Source organism: Thamnophis elegans, chromosome 6 (genome assembly GCF_009769535.1).
Source record: "Thamnophis elegans isolate rThaEle1 chromosome 6, rThaEle1.pri, whole genome shotgun sequence".
Taxonomy (NCBI): domain Eukaryota; kingdom Metazoa; phylum Chordata; class Lepidosauria; order Squamata; family Colubridae; genus Thamnophis; species Thamnophis elegans.
Window position 1 is genome coordinate 14102679 of NC_045546.1, and position 16355 is coordinate 14119033.

The window sequence follows — 16355 nt, forward strand, 5'->3', positions numbered from 1 at the left end:
CAGCGGTTCGTGGCAGCACTAAGATGCATGCATATGCACTGCGCGCGTCCATGTGGACGCCGCTGGGCCCATTCCAACCGTATAGGTTGTAACGGGATCCGGAACTCACCATGGCCTTGGATCCTCAGGGCACACCACTAAATACCTTACTGCAGTGCTGCTGCAACATCAACAACAAATGGATGTATAAATAACCAACTCACAAAATGCCATAATGCAATTAACACAACAGATGGAACAGAAGCTACCCTTTGTCAGCAATATTGCAATAAATCTTGCATAATCCTGCTGAAGTCATCTCCTTTAAACTCTAGTGCAGGTGTGTCAAACTCAAGTCCTGCAGGGCAATTCCAGCCCACGGGGTGCTTAGATCTGGCATGTGGGACCAACCTGGGAACAGCAAAGGACCGGTCTGTCCTTTGCCTCTGCCAGTGAAAATGGAGCTAGGGAAGGCTGCACATGGCCTTCCCTAGCTCCATTTTCACTGGCAGAGGGCTGCAGGAGGCCGTTGCAGCCGAAAACGGGGCTTGAGAGCCTGTTTTCGCTGGCAGAGTGCTTGAGCCACCACAGGTGCCCCTGACAGGAGTGATGTTGAGCTGGCCGCTCCAGCCGCCCCCCCCCCCCCGAGGTCAAACACAACCCTGATGCAGCCCTCAATTAAATCGAGTTTGACACCCCTGCTCCAGTGAGAAAGAGACGATGTATATGTGTATCAAGACAGGGTGGGTAAAATTCGTGAAATCATTCTGCAGGCATTAATTCAGACAAGCCCAAGAACCGGTAGTAAATTTTTTTGAATCCCACCACTAACCCAACTCAACATTTCAGTCAGTTTGGCATCTTTCAGAATCCATAATCTCTCATGAGAAATCAGTCTAGTTATCCAAGTGGAAAAGTTTGCATCAGTTTTTTACTTCTGTCCAGTTGTGCTTTCTCTTCAACACAATATCTTCCTTCCAATTGTATGATTTAATCACTGGGAAAGACTTAATTTTCGGAAAGCAGGAAGTGTCCAGGAAAAGCGTCAGCACTACTTAAATATTCTCAGCTGAAAGTGAAATAGATCAAGCAGTTCACGAGCCTTAATTGTGATTGCGCTTTATTGCTGCTTAGACGATTAAGTGCTTAAATTAGCAGGTAACAGGATCTATATTCTTAACGGCAAGGAAGAGCTAATCATGCCTTCGCTAAATATTTCAGCCCAGTTCCAACAATCTCATGGAGGAAAGTTAATGGACCCAATCCGAGCAAAGCCCGCCTGCGCAAGTCCCAAGCCGTGCTCGAAATCCCGAACGTGCAGCTAGAAGATGGAGGGACATATGAATGCAAAGCTGAGAATTCCCGGGGACGGAATGTCTTCCGAGGACAGTTACAAGTATACAGTAAGTTTTATAATTAATCTCTAGCAGCATCTTTCTCTTACAAAGTGTTAATTTGCCTCAATGCTTGAATGTGTAAATTCAGACATGCAAAAAGTTTGTAGAGATTCTCAGTCATCCAGATCATGGTTGTCCCAAAGGTGCTTTTTCCGGAAGCAACTGGGCTTTCTTATTTTTTTCTTTGAAAACATTTTTCTTCTCATCCAAGAAGCTTCCCATTCAAAATTGCAGACTGTAGGAACCAGTAGCACTACTCCGGTGAATCTGAAGACACCGATGAACTTCCAAGTGGTTCAACGACCCTCTGAAAGGATGCAAATGAACAGGTGTCTTCAAGGAATATAAAACCTTCCATCCCCCACTATCCTGTTAGAGATGAAGAAGCTTCTTGGATGAGAAGCGAAATGTCTTCCAAGAAAAAACAAAAAAGTCCAGTTGCCTCCTGAAAAAGCACATTGGGACCTTCAAATATCACCTCTGACATTTGAGGGAATCTGTTTTAACCTTGGGTGCATTTCAGCCAGAAATAATTTTACGAATGAAGGCAAATACATGGGTCCCGAGATAATGTTGCAAGATGCAATCTGGTGCCTTCCTATTGGTTGATTGGTGTTGGTGGCCGGTGATTGGCAGCTGTTTTCTCATGCTGCTCCTTGTCAGTCAACAGGAGTGTTGATTTACCACCAGCTTATCAGGTACTTTGGAAGTGTAAAAGTAAAGAAAAGGCTTTCTATCATTTATGGGGGACGTGTGATGAAGCAAAAAAAAATTTTGCAACATGATTCATATTTTAATGCAGAAAATTTTGAAAATGAGAATAAAGATGAAACCAGAAACTTTCTTTTTGAGCCTAATGGAAGAAGACTTTGAGGAAAAAAACTGGAACTTTGACACTATATATGTTGACAACCATAAGATTATTATATGCACCAAAATGGAAGGGCACTTCGATTCCCACCATAGCTGCAGAAGCTGATGGAGTTGCCTGAAATGGCAAAATTGACTATTTTGGTTAAAGAAAAGAATATAAGTACTTTTGTTTCCACATGGAGATCAGTGGTTAGTGGTTAGTGGTTTATTCGACTTGTATGCCACCCTATTTCCGGAGGGACACAGGGCGGCTGACAAACCAGAGGGGAGGGGAACAAATACAAAAAAGTAAAACAAAAACAGAACAACAATACAAAACAATTTAGAAGTCACAACAAGCACAACCAATTCGAGTAGGGGTGGAACTCAACAGCCCCAGGCCTGCTGGGACAGCCAGATCTTAACAGCTTTACGGAAAGCCTGAAGGGTGGCGAGGGTCCGAATCTCCATGGGGAGATCGTTCCAGAGGGCCGGAGCAGCCACAGAGAAGGCCCCCTCCGAGTGGTCGACAGCTGGCATTGGCCGGCAGATGGAATACGGAGGAGGCCTAATCTGTGGGATCTAATGGGTCTATGGGAGGTGATTGGCAGAAGGCGGTCTCTCAAGTACCCAGGTCCAATACCATGTAGGGCTTTATAAGTGACGACTAGCACCTTGAAGCGTATCCGGAGACCAATAGGCAGCCAGTGCAGCTCGCGGAGGATAGGTGTAACGTGGGTGTACCGAGGCGCACCCACGATCGCTCGCGCGGCTGCATTCTGGACAAGCTGAAGTCTCCGAACACTCTTCAAGGGCTGCTCCATGTACAGCGATCAGTACTGAACGTTGTCCTTGAAGTGGAAAAGAATGAATCTTTGGTTTTGGGTTTCACTGATCAGATGGATAAATCCCTATAGAAATGACTAGTTTATATTATTATGGAAAAACAAGAAGTTGTGGCTGGATGTTAATGCCTTATTTTACTGCAACCAAGAGAGTCGGAAGTCAATGCTTTGTTTTCTTTTTCCCAACCTTTCTTCCCAACTTTTCTTCCTCCCCTTCTCTTTCTCCCCCAATTGCTTTCCTATTTACTTTTGTATTTTATTTTATTTTATAACTCAATAAAAATGTTAAAGAAAGGTACTTTAAGAGCCGAGGTGGCGCAGTGGTTAGAGTACTGAAATACACTGCAGGCTATTTCAACTGACTGCTAGCTGCAGGTTAAATCTCACCTGCTCAATGTTGACTCAGCCTTCCATCCTTCCGAGGTGGGTAAAATGAGGACCCAGATTGTTGGGGGCAAAAGGCTGATTCTGTAAACCACTTAGAGAGGGCTGTAAAAGCACTATGAAGCGGTATATAAGTCTAAGTGCTATTTAGGAGCTGAGGGCTTGGCAGCACAACGAAACGACAGCCAACTGACAGCCATCAACACCAATTACAATACAATAGCAGAGCTGGAAGGGACCTTGAAGGTCTTCTAGTCCAACCCCCTGCCTAGGCAGGAAACCCTATACCATTTCAGACAAATTGCTATCCAACATCTTCTTAAAGACTTCCTGTGTTGGGGCATTCACAACTTCTTGAGGCAAGTTGTTCCACTGATTAATTGTTTTAACTGTCAAGAAATTTCTCCTCAGTTCTAAGTTTCTTCTCTCCTTGATTAGTTTCCACCCATTGCTTCTTGTTCTGCCCTCAGATGCTTTGGAGACTAGTTTGACTCCCTCTTCTTTGTGGCAACCCCTAAGATATTGGAACACTGCTATCATGTCTCCCCTGGTCCTTTTCATTAAACTAGACATACCCAGTTCCTGCAACCGTTCTTCATATGATTTAGCCTCCAGCCCCCTAATCATCTCTGTTGCTCTTCTCTGCACTTTTTCTAGAGTCTCCACATCTTTTTTACATTGTGGCGACCAAAACTGGATGCAGTATTCCAAGTGTGGCCTTACCAAGACATTATAAAGTGGTATTAACACCTCATGTGATCTTGATTCTATCCCTCTGTTTATGTAGCCTAGAACTGTGTTGGCTTTTTTGGCAGCTGCTGCACACTGCTGGCTCATATTTAAATGGTTGTCCACTAGGAGTCCAAGATCCCACTCACAGTTACTATTATTGAGCAAGGTACCATCTATACTGTACCTGTGCATTTGGTTTTTCTTGCCTAAATGTAGAACCTTACTCTTTTCACCATTGAATTTCATTTTATTAGATAGTGCCCAATGTTCAAGTTTGTCAAGATCTTTCTGTATCTTAAGCCTGTCTTCTGGAGTGTTGGCTATTCCTGCCAGCAATTAACCAATAGGAAGGCACCACATAAATAAGACTCATAGAATAGCTGAAAGCACATATTGCAGTAGAAAGACATACCCCAGGGATGGGCTCCAGCAGAAGACTGAAAGCTCAAAAGAGTAAACCTCTGGTTCTAGTGATCAACTCAGATTGGATCCTGCAGAAATAGTTTTGCTGAATAGTATACATATCATTTTCGATGAGAATAATAATCTCATCCTAAACCCCAAGTGATGCTTCCTAAGCACTGTCTTCTACTGCTGTCTCTTTTCCAAAATGTCATTTTTTTTTAACCTGGAGGGAAGGTATAACAAATGATAGAAGGCTGAACTAGGGCATTAAAGATCCAGGTCTGGCTGCTCACTTTCCACAAGTCAATGATCATTTCTACTCTTTCAATAGAGATTAAAAAAAAACATTTATTATTGCTCTGATTTACACCCCCTCACTGTGTTCAGACAAGCAGCTCAAGTCAGTTAACGGAAATGTAAAGTGCAATGCTAAAGATTAAAAATACAAAATGTATACTATTAAAACATAGTGAAATGCTAAATGCTGAACAAGAGTACAGGAGAAGATATGCTACGAAAGATCAAAAAAAGTCTTCCTACACATCTGAATGACCAAATGAGATAATAAAAAAATTGGTTATGTTACAGATGACAGTTAGCTAGATGATTGATTATATATATATAATATATATTCTCAGTATATATAATATATATAATATAATATAATATATATTCTCAGGCTCGATTCTCAGTAAGGGTATGGCTAGCTGATGAGAGCTAAATAGCTTGAAATAGATCTATACTAGTCTCCCTTTATTTATTTATCAGCACAAATATAACATGTGTGTGTGTGTGTGTGTGTGTGTGTGTGTGTGTGTGTATGTATGTATATGTATATGTATATGTATATGTATATGTATATGTATATGTATATGTATATGTATATGTATATGTATATGTATATGTATGTATGTGTATGTATGTAGATGATAGGTAGGTAGGTAGGTAGGTAGGTAGGTAGGTAGATAGATAGATAGATAGATAGATAGATAGATAGATAGATAGATAGATAGATAGATAGATAGATAGACAGACAGACAGACAGACAGACTGATGAAAGGAAAAAGAAAGAGAAAGGTAGGAAGGAAGGAAGGAAGGAAAGAAAGAAAGAAAGAAAGAAAGAAAGAAGAAAGAGAGAGAAAGAAAGAAGGAAGGAAGGAAGGAAAGAAGGAAAGAAGGAAAGAAGGAAAGAGGAAAGGGAGGAAGGAAGAAAGAAGAAAGAAAGAAAGAAGAAAGAAAGAAAGAAAGAAAGAAAGAATTTATAGGAATACCTTACTTTGAACTCAGCCTGGAAACCAATGCAGATGTTTTTAGTCAGCATATGATCTTTGTATCCGATACCAATTAGCAACCTCAGGAAAGTGGAGGCCTTCAAGTCAATAGTCAGTAAAACTACTGGGCTGACTCCTGTAACTTCGCAGAGGAGCTCCTGAACTTGTCTTGAACGAAGTGTCTTGCTTCTTCCTAGGGTTGGAAGTCACTGATCCAATGTCACCCAGCTGATTTTGAGCCTAAGGCAGAACTAGAACCCATCTGCTCTTGGTTTCTGACTGGTGCCTTACCAACCACATCAAACTAGCTTTTATTTAGCAGCTTAACTTTTATCTATGTTTTGCTTTCCAAGAATAGATCACATAGAACAGGGGTGTCAAACTCGATTTCACTGAAGGTCATATCAGGGTTGTATTTGACCTCAGGGGGCCAGGGTGGGTGTAGCCAGCTTGACGTCACTCATGCCAGGGGCGCCTGTGGTGGCCCAAGCACTCTGCCAATGAAAATAGGCTTCCGAGCTCAGTTTTCTGCTGTGATGGCCTCCTGCAACCCTCTGCCAGTGAAAACTGAGATCAGGAGGGCTACCCGCAGCCCACACAAGCTCCATTTTCACTGGCGGAGGCACCACAGGCCAGTCTTCACTGCTTCCAGGGTGGCTCCACGGGCCAGATCTAAGCATCCTGCAGGCTGCATCCAGCCCCCGGGCCTTTAGTTTGACACCCCTGACATAGAATATGTAGTCAGGATGGGATATAACCACAGTATAGAGTCTTAGCAACAAATCTAAATTTGGAAAGTGTTAAAAATGAGGCACTAAGCATAACTGTGCAAAGATATCCCATATCACAGCCTCAACCTGTCTATTCAGTGATAGTTGAGGATTTCCTGCCATCTATATTCTCAATATGTAATCTTTCCTGCTCTTCTAAAACAGGCTGAACTTCAATCCCCAGATCCAATTCCAACAGCACCGCCATCTTGTGACAATTTAATTTTCGTTAGTTCACCCTCCTCAAATTTTGACCGCATTTAAAGCAGAGGTGGTCTTCAGCAGGTTCTGACCAGTTCTGAAGAACCAGTAGCAGAAGTTTTGAGTAGTTCGGAGAACCGGTAAATACCACCTCCGACTGGCCCCACCCCTACCTATTCTTTGCCTCCCGAGTCCCAGCTGATGGGGAGGGAATGGGGATTTTGCAGTAACCTTCCCCTGGAGTGGGGAGGGAATGGAGATCTCATAGTATCCTTCACACCCACCAAGCCACAGCCACTTAGCCACGGCCACAGAACCGCTGGTAAAAAAAATTGAATCCCACCACTGATTCAAAGGTACTGGCTGCTTTCTTGGTGTTGGGGGATGAAAAGTGATAGAGGTGTATTTCATATGAAAGTTCCTCTTCCAAAGCTCCAGATGAATTCCCTCAGTGGTTTAATGGAACTGTTCCAGCTTTATGCACCCATGTCATCCCTCATTTACATTTCATTTTATCAGTCTGATAAAAGAAGACTTAGTATTAGGGACATATGGATTGCTATAAATCTGATCAGTTTTACTCTTTCTAACCTGCCCTGTCAGGTTATTTTTATCATATTTTAAAAGATTTGTAAAAAGAATCGCTCAGGGTTCCAAGCAGGGGTGGGTTTCAAAACTTTCAGCAATGGGTACTCTGCCTGGTTGCTGGGTGGGCATGGCCATGGTAGGCATGGCCTATTTGGCCTCCTGCACCATAGCAGCAGGGGGGATGTTTTTGCTTTCCTCAGGCTCCGGAGGCATTTCTCGAGCCTCTGGGAGGGTGAAAACGGCCTGGGCTCCAAAAGCCCTCCAGAGGCTGGAAACGAGTCCATTCCAGCCTTCCTGAACTTCCGGGAGGCCTGTTTTCCCTCTCCCCGAGCCCCCGTGCAGGCCCTGCACTTACCTTGAATCCAAACCAGGCCACATGTAGACTCCTGGGAGTGGCGGGGTAGAATGGGTGGGGCCAGACAGGGGTGAGATTTGGAGGTTCTCCGAACTGGCCATACTGTTAAGTACAGGTTCTCCCGAACTCGGGCAAACCTGTAGCAGCCCACCCCTGGTTCCAAGTAGCAGACCCTATGCAATCAAACCTCTGAGGCCTAAGTGTTCCTCAAAGTAGAGGTTTATTAGGCATGTCAAGTTGGCACATCTGGTGAAAACCCAACTCTGAAGGTCCACAATTTTCCTCACCCAAATTAAAGTCAAAGTTCTCCCCCCCCCCCAGTCCACATGCCCATCACATAGTTCCATCCGATCACAATCCCAACCCCAGTTGGTTCCACTCCTTGACTTCTCAGCACCTGGTGAGAATGACCTTGATTCCCAGGAGAAAGAATTTTATTTTGGCTACAAGTCCCCAGCTATCTACTGTATATCCCCCCCCTCCCCAGAGGTGGGCTGCTAGGGGTTTGCACAGGTTCACTTATCCTCTAGCTAGAATTCTGGTCAGTTCAGCGAACCCCCAAATGCCACTCCTGGCTGGTCACGCCCACCCCACCCTGCCCCTTCCACCCTGCCACTCACAGGAGTCTCCACACGGCCCGTTCTATCATGCCCATAAGTTCAGGGCCCGCACGGAGACTCGAGGAGGGGGGAGAAACAGGCCTACTGGAAGTTCAGAAAATTCGGAAACAGGCCTGTTTTTCCAAATAAATTTTTGAAAACAGATTTTCAGCTTGAGAAAAATATAAGCAACACTCTTCATGAAGTCTTAAGTTTGCCTTAGAAGAAATGAGGTTTTATTGATCTCAAAAATATATATTGTGAATTTCTTTGGCGCTTGGTAGCAATACTATTAACCAGAGCTTTCAGCTTTCCTTCCTTCCTTCCTTCCTTCCTTCCTTCCTCCCTCCCTCCCTCCCTCCTTTCTTTCCTTCCTTCCTTCCTTCTTTCTTTCTTTATTCAACCACCTCCTTTCCCTTTCTTCCCCCTCTCTCCTCCTTTCTATTTCTCCTTCCTTTCCATACGGCTGCATCTCCTTCTTTTTGGTTTTCAAATAAAACTTAGTTAACAGCCTCCCGTGGGCATTGTATCATATCTCCTTGCCTTAGGGCCACTGGTGTGTAAATAATCAACCATCCCTTTACCCTCTGGGTAGCTTCAAACTGGGTTTGTGGATTACAGCTGGCATTGGGAGAAACACTCTGATTTGCATTCCTCCTTCAGTACTAGCTCTTCCATCTTCCTCAGTCATGCTCAGTTTGTCAGCTGGATTTGATCCAGCTCATAGGAGATGCTCTTGGCGATGCCTGGAATGCACCCAGGTGGCCCTGTCTGCTTTCTGTAATCACAGGTTAATTTGATTCCCCATCATATCTAATGCAAAAAACCAACCAGATATATTCGGATTGTTTGATGCAGCTGACAATTTGGACATGATCATTTCATCTGTCTCACCAACTTGGCATGACATGCCTCCCTACTAGTGATAAAAATGACTTCTTGTTGGATGTTGCTAGGCCTACTCTGTTTTGTCCATTCAAATCCGCCCTCCCCATCATATTTTTTTCTTTCAACAACAGTGAATAGAATAGAATAGAATAGAATAGAATAAGAGTTGGAAGGAACATTGGAGGTCTTCTAATCCAACCCACTGCTTAAGCAGGAAACCCTACACCATTTCAGACAAATGGTTATCCAATCTCCTCTTAAAAACTTCCAGGTATTGGAGCATTTATACCTTCTGAAGGCAAGTTGTTCCACTGATTAATTGTTCTCAGGAACTCTCCTTAGTTCCTGAGAGATTCTTCCTGAACTCTCAGGAAATTTCTCCTTAGTTAGAAGTTGCTTCTCTCCTTGATTAGTTTCCACCCATTGATTCTTGTCCTGCCCTCAGGTGCTTTGGAGAATAGCTTGACCCCCTCTTCTTTGTGGCAGCCCCTGAATTTGTCTCCCCTTCCCCCATTATTCAGACTCTTATTAATTGTGGCCCAATAAGTGACTTTTAAATAATCTCATTGAATGTCTGAATGCCTCTTTTGGTCACAATATTAAAAAAGAAGTTCAGACACTGTAAAGAATGCAGAGAAGAGCAATTAAGATGATTATGCGGCTGGAGGCTTAAACGTAATGAACAACAGTTGCAGGAATGAGATGTCTAGTCTAGGGAAAAGAAGGATTAGGAGTGACATGATAGCAGTCTTCCAGTATTTGAGGCGATAACACAAAGATGAGAGGGTCAACCTATTTCTAAAGCACCAGAAGGCAAGGCGAAAAAAAACACTAGATGAAAATAATCAAGGAAAGAAGCAACGAAGAACTAAGGAGAAATTCTTAACAGTGAGAACAATTAACCAGTGGAATGGCTTGCCTTCAGAAGTTGTGGCTGCCCCATCATTGGAGGCTTTTAAGAAAAGACTGGACATCCACCTGTCTGAAATGGTATAGGGTCTCCAGCTGAAGCAGGGGGTTGGATTAGCAGACCTCTAATGTCCCTTCCTACTCTGTTATTCTATGCCTATATTTCAGATGAAAGTTTCTAAAAAAATATTTTAGAGGCCTTCCCTAAGGCAAAGATAAAGGTTCCCCCACACATGCATGCTAGTTTTTTCCGGTTCTAGAGGCAGTGCTCATCTCCCTTTCTAAGCCGAAGAGCCAGCGCTGTCCATGGTCATGTGGACGACATGACTAAATGTGAAGGCGCATGGAGTGCTGTTATCTTCCACCAAAGTGGTCCCTATTTTTCTACTTTTTATGTGCTTTCTAATTACTAGGTTGGCAGAAGCTGGGACAAGTAATGGGAGCGCACTCCGTTACGTGGGACTAGGGATTCTGAACCGCTGAACTGATGACAAGCTCAGCGTCTTAGCCACTGAGCCTCAGAGGGCCTTCCTGCCGGCCATTAAAAACAGGAAACTATATGCTTCTTTTTCCTGCCTTATTGCCTTAACTTTGCTTTTTCTTGCCTCCAGCCTTTGAGTCAGACAGACTCAACCATCCTTAGCTGTTGTGATGTACGATATTCTAATTGATTCCAACATTAACCAAGGGCGTGCTCAAGTGTAGAACATTGACTGAGTATTGTCACCCATTCCTTTTAACGACCTTGTAATAGAGAGAATAGTGGCCAAATATGGATCAGGAGTGTGGGACCACAAATTTCAATGCTGCTACATTTTTCTACTGATTTATCAATGATTGAGAAATTCTTTAACTGGGCAGGGCATAAACTAAGCTCATGCCAGACTTCTGGATGATTATCAGGTTAAGTGTGCAAATAAGTTCTAACTTGTCCATATCTGCATGAATGACATGGCTACTATATTGGCAATAAAAGCAAAGAGAAAACATATTGGAATATGATATATTAATCAAAACCAGAGCTATATGGGTGAAATGAACTCCTCGGTAAAATACTTGAGCAGGACCATGACGCAGGTTCCTAAACTCTGCTAATTCTCAAAGGCTGATCAATCTCCCATAGGGATCCTCTAATCAGGGGTGTGAAACTACTGGCTTGCGGGCCAGATGTGTCACCCCACTGGCCACACCCACTCCTGGTTTTGTGAAGGGGAAACAGTTGCAATTACATCACATGACGACAATGTGTCATCATGAGTTTTACACTCCTGCTCTAAATCCATACGCAAAGACCAATAATGTTCGTTTTAAAAAAAACAGCAATCAAAAGTACCACTACAAACTCATTTCAAGGTGGTACCTTTGAATTATTTGAACAGTATTTAGTAAACCCGTGCCAAGAAAATAGTCCAGGCTGAATGTTTGTCAGGATTAACTTAATGTTCTCAAATAGATTTAATTAAAGCGAACAATCTGACTGATATGTTTAGTCTCATTAATTTTTGCTTGGTCTTAAATGGAATAATGTGGGGGTTTTTTCCCCAGACTGAAGTGGTTGCTAAGCAGTCTTTCATACATAAATTGTTTAATGCTTGCAATTACCATAATTATGTTAATAATTTCTCAATTGTATTTTTGTTTGTTTTGACACTATTTGACTAGTATTATTGTGAGCATAACAATGTTATACTATCAATTTGATTTTTTTTTTACCCCAATATTGAATTACATGTTTAAATCTGATGAAACCATTCTAAGTACTTTTCAGTAGGATTTATGCATGACACACTGTGTCTCTTGTTCATTAACTGAATGTCTTCAGGTCAAGCAGAATGTGGAACATTTACTTTTTTTCTTTATTTTATTTTATTATTTTCTTTTATTATTTTATTTTATTATTTATGTTATTATTTATTTTATTTTATTATTTTATTTTATTATTTCATTTATATTTTATTATTTCATTTATATTTTATTTTATTATTTCATTTATATTTTGTTTTATTATTTTATTTATATTTTGTTTTATTATTTTATTTTATTATTTTATTATTTATTTTATTTATTTTGTTATTTTGTTATTTTTTGTTATTTTGTTATTTTTATTTTATTTATTTTATTTATTTTATTTATTTTATTTATTTTTATTTATTTTATTTATTTTATTATTTTATTTATTTATTTATTTTATTTATTATTTTGTCAAACACCGTATTAGACACATACATATGTATAAACATGATTTTGGATGCATGAAATGAATATAAATAAAAAGAAACATTAGGGACAGGGATGGTAGGCACGTTGGTGCGCGTATGCACGCCCCTTACAGATGTGTCATGTCCCAACCCGGCTTAGCGAAGGGGGAAAAAGTCCCAATATAACACGTGACACTGCCGTGATGATGCAAGTTTGACACCCCTGATGTAAATCCATACTGTTCTCTTAGCACACCACCCGCTATTCTTTCCTCTCTTTCTTTTTCTTCGTGACTCACAAAACAATTTAATGTACATAAATTCATATGTTACTTAAGGATGAGATTTTTCTTTCTAATTTCATTTTATTTTGATTAATGTACTCAGATATCGATCTCTTGGTAGCAGAAAAAAAGTGGTATGGCTTTACGACAGATCTGCTACATATTAGATTCATAACAGAATAACAGTTGGAAGGGACCTTGGAGGTCTTCTAGTCCAACGTGCTCTCAAGCAGGAAACTTGTTATCATTTCAGACAAATGGTTGACCAATACTCTTCTTAAAAACCTCCAAACAGCCCACAACTTCTGAAGGCAAATTGTTCCACTGATTAAATTGTTCTAATTGTCAGGAAATTTCTCCTAGTCCTAGATTGTTTCTCTCCTTGGTAGTTTCCACCTTTGCTTCTTGTCCTGCTTTGGAAATAGGTGGACCCCCTCTTCTTTGTGGTAGCTCCTTAGATATTGGAACATTGCTATCATATCACCCCTAGTCCTTCTTTTCACTAACCCAATTCATGATGGATTTTTGAAGCAAGATTTGAAATCAATCAATATGTTCTTACATTACTAGTCAATTTTGTTGCTGGACAAATCAGTGCATATAAATATCCATAGTTGAACAGACCTTATTCCCATCTAGGTAAGGCTGTTCTACTTGTTATAACCATAACTGACACTCAGAATAGGAATGGCTTTCTTGAAGCTATTTAAACTCTAATTGAAGACTGGCCAAATACCAAATAGCTTATGTGATTCATTTTTAAGTTCAGTCCAGTGTAATAACAGCTATTAAAGTGCTCCAGTGATCTCCTTCCATCCAAATAGATCCTTCGCTGTGTTGGTTATCAATTACCGACTTACACTGCCAAATATCTTATTTGGCACTCCATGATATTCAGGCCTCTGAACTGTTAGACTTCAATGTATATAGAAGAGATTTAAACACTCTTCAGCAATTTGGATTATGAGTTAAGCCTTATTAATTTTGAAAAAGCTTTTTTTTCCTTGGCAGCTAGTATCAATAACATACAGATTTCTGTGGCTTTCACCATCAGCTGTCATTGCTAAAGCCTTATGAGGTGAATAGAGTTTGGAGTTAGCCTCATAGCTGGAGATTTCTACAAAACAGAAAATTAAGACTGAGAAATGTTGCTTAGTAATGTTTTGTAAATGACATGGAATCCAGAGATTCAACTGTGAAACTAGATTGGTTGGATCATTCTAAATAAGGGGTGAAATCCAGCAGGTTCTGACAGGTTCTAGAGAACCAGTAGTGGAAATTTGAGTAGTTCGGAAAACCGGCAAATGCCAAGTCTTGCTGGCCACCGAGTGGGTGGGAATGGAGATTTTGCAGTACCTTCTCCTGCTACGCCCACCAAGCCATGCCCACCAACCATACCATGCCCAACCATAATGCCGGTAGCATCCCACCCCTGTTACAAGGTCTCTTCCAACTCTGTTAATCTGTTAATCTTCCCATCCCCCAGAGCAAAAGGAAGGCAAGTAATTAAAGTAATTCAGATGTCTGCAGCCTTTTCATTATTTACTGTAGAATTGAATCTTAACCACAATAAAATGGCAATGGATAAGAAAGGAGGAACTAACAAATCAAGGGGGGGGAGGAAACATCTGCAGACCTTTGAAGGAGTGTGTTTCCTTTGACCAAGTTTTGGCAAACATACCTTGGTTAAACCACTATGAACAACTATAAACAAAGTGAGCTCCAGTATGTTACACCTTTACACCAGCTAAACTTCATAGAGCAGTTAGGTGTACCTTAGTCTGAAGTGTAATATGCATATTATGATTAAATAAGAACATTCTAAAGGGGAATCAGACTTTAGGACCAAAGAATGCAACAATTTGTCTTGGATAGTGTTGGGCAGTCAATGGTCTTTGTATCTAAGTACCAAAGTTGTTGTTGTTAGTTGCAAAGTCTTGTCCGACCCATCGCAACCCTATGGACAATTGTTCCTCCAGGCCTTTCTGTCCTCTACCATCCTCTGGAGTCCATTTAAGCTCACGCCTACTGTTTCGGTGACTCCATCAGCCACCTCATTCTCTGTCATCCTGTTCTTCTTTTTGCCCTCAATCTTTCCCAGCATTAGGCTCTTCTCCAGTGAGTACAAAGTACTAAGCACTAAGCACATTTCCTGTTTGTTCTCTTTTAGAGTTCTACTTATCCCCATTTCTGCTTGAGTTAACAAATTTACCCTGCAGTCACTAACTGGACTAATTTAGTCCATCATAATATTTGCCAATAGGTGCTACAGTTCTCGTGCCTTATTTTGAAACTTCCATTGCTTCAAAACCAAGCAGAAGCTCTCAGTGGGCAGAGGCAGTATGACAAATGGGGAGTTTTTTTTTCCTTTACACAGTTGAAACAGCATGGAATATGCTATTCTGGCTTGAAATCCATATCCCAGTTAACAGCATCCACATATCTCACGTAGTGATGATATCTTTGCTCTTCTGGCCCTGCTTACAATAATGATCGTTACCACCCAAAGACATTTAATCAACACCATCCCCATCATGCCAGGACATTTTTGAGTTTCACTTGGTACCTCATGGAGTTCAGCCACTTCTAATTGATCAGCTTGTTGTCTGACCCATTGCTGGAAAAATGCACAAAAGTACCACCAATCCTTATCACCAGTAGTATTTGATCACCTAATTGGTCATATATGTTCACTAATTGGTTTAAAGCGTGTTTCTCAACCTTACGAGCTTGAAAATGCATGGACTTCAACTCCTAGAATTCCCCAGCCACCCATGGAGTATTGAAGGCCGCACAACAAAATACCAAGGTTGAGAAACACTGTTTTAAAGTATCAGTTAAAAGCAGGGGTGAAATCCAGCAGGTTTTGGAGAATGGTAGTAGAAATTTTGAGTAGTTCGGAGAACCGGTAGTGGAAATTTTGAGTAGTTCAGAGAACTGGCAAATGCCACCTCTGGCTGGCCCCGAATGCGATGGGAATGAAAATTTTCCAGTATTCTCTCCATAGATTGGGGTGGGAATGGAGATTTTGCAGTATCCTTCCCCTGGATTGTGGTGGGAATGAACATTTTGCAGTATCCTTCCCCTGGATTGGGGTGGGAATAGAGATTTTGCAGTATCCTTCCCCTGGATTGTGGTGGGAATGGAAATTTTGCAGTGTTCTTCCTCTGGATTGGGATACGATTTTGCAGTATCCTTCCTCTGCCATGCCCACCAAGCCACGTCCACCAAGCCACACCATGCCCACCAAGCCACGCCCACAGAACCGATATTAAAAAAAATTGAATTTCACCACTGGTTAAAAGTTCCAATATTAATCACCGGGATCTTCTGTCATTATTGTTATTGTTGGCAGCATATCCACACTGGACAGAGAGGCTGAACGATACCCAGTTAGACAGTGGGGATCAACTTCAGTGGGAGTGCAGGGCTTCTGGAAAGCCGAGGCCAACTTATCGCTGGCTCAAAAATGGGAATACTCTACGGCCAGAGGTAAGTATGCTGTAGTTTTATTTGCTTTCAGGTTGTCTTTAGGACAGGGGTCTTCATACTTGGCATCTCTAAGACTTCTGGACTTCAGCTCCCACAATTCCCCAGCCAGTATGGCTGACTGAGAAATTCTGGGAGTTGAAGTCCAGAAGTCTTAAAGTTGCCAAGTTTGGAATGACCTGTCTTAAAATATGGTCTTGGGCTCAGAT

The 16355-nt window shown here is 41.6% G+C and overlaps 1 protein-coding gene across 1 annotated transcript in view; it reads left to right on the forward strand.

Moving 5' to 3' along the window:
* The window catches only part of CNTN5 (contactin 5), a 265440-nt gene that overhangs the window by 112722 nt on the left and 136363 nt on the right, over nucleotides 1-16355 (forward strand). The window contains exons 5-6 of the mRNA XM_032219901.1: nucleotides 1206-1382; nucleotides 16013-16149. Of these exons, the coding sequence (XP_032075792.1) occupies nucleotides 1206-1382; nucleotides 16013-16149 (314 nt within the window). The remainder of the gene's footprint in view (nucleotides 1-1205; nucleotides 1383-16012; nucleotides 16150-16355) is intronic.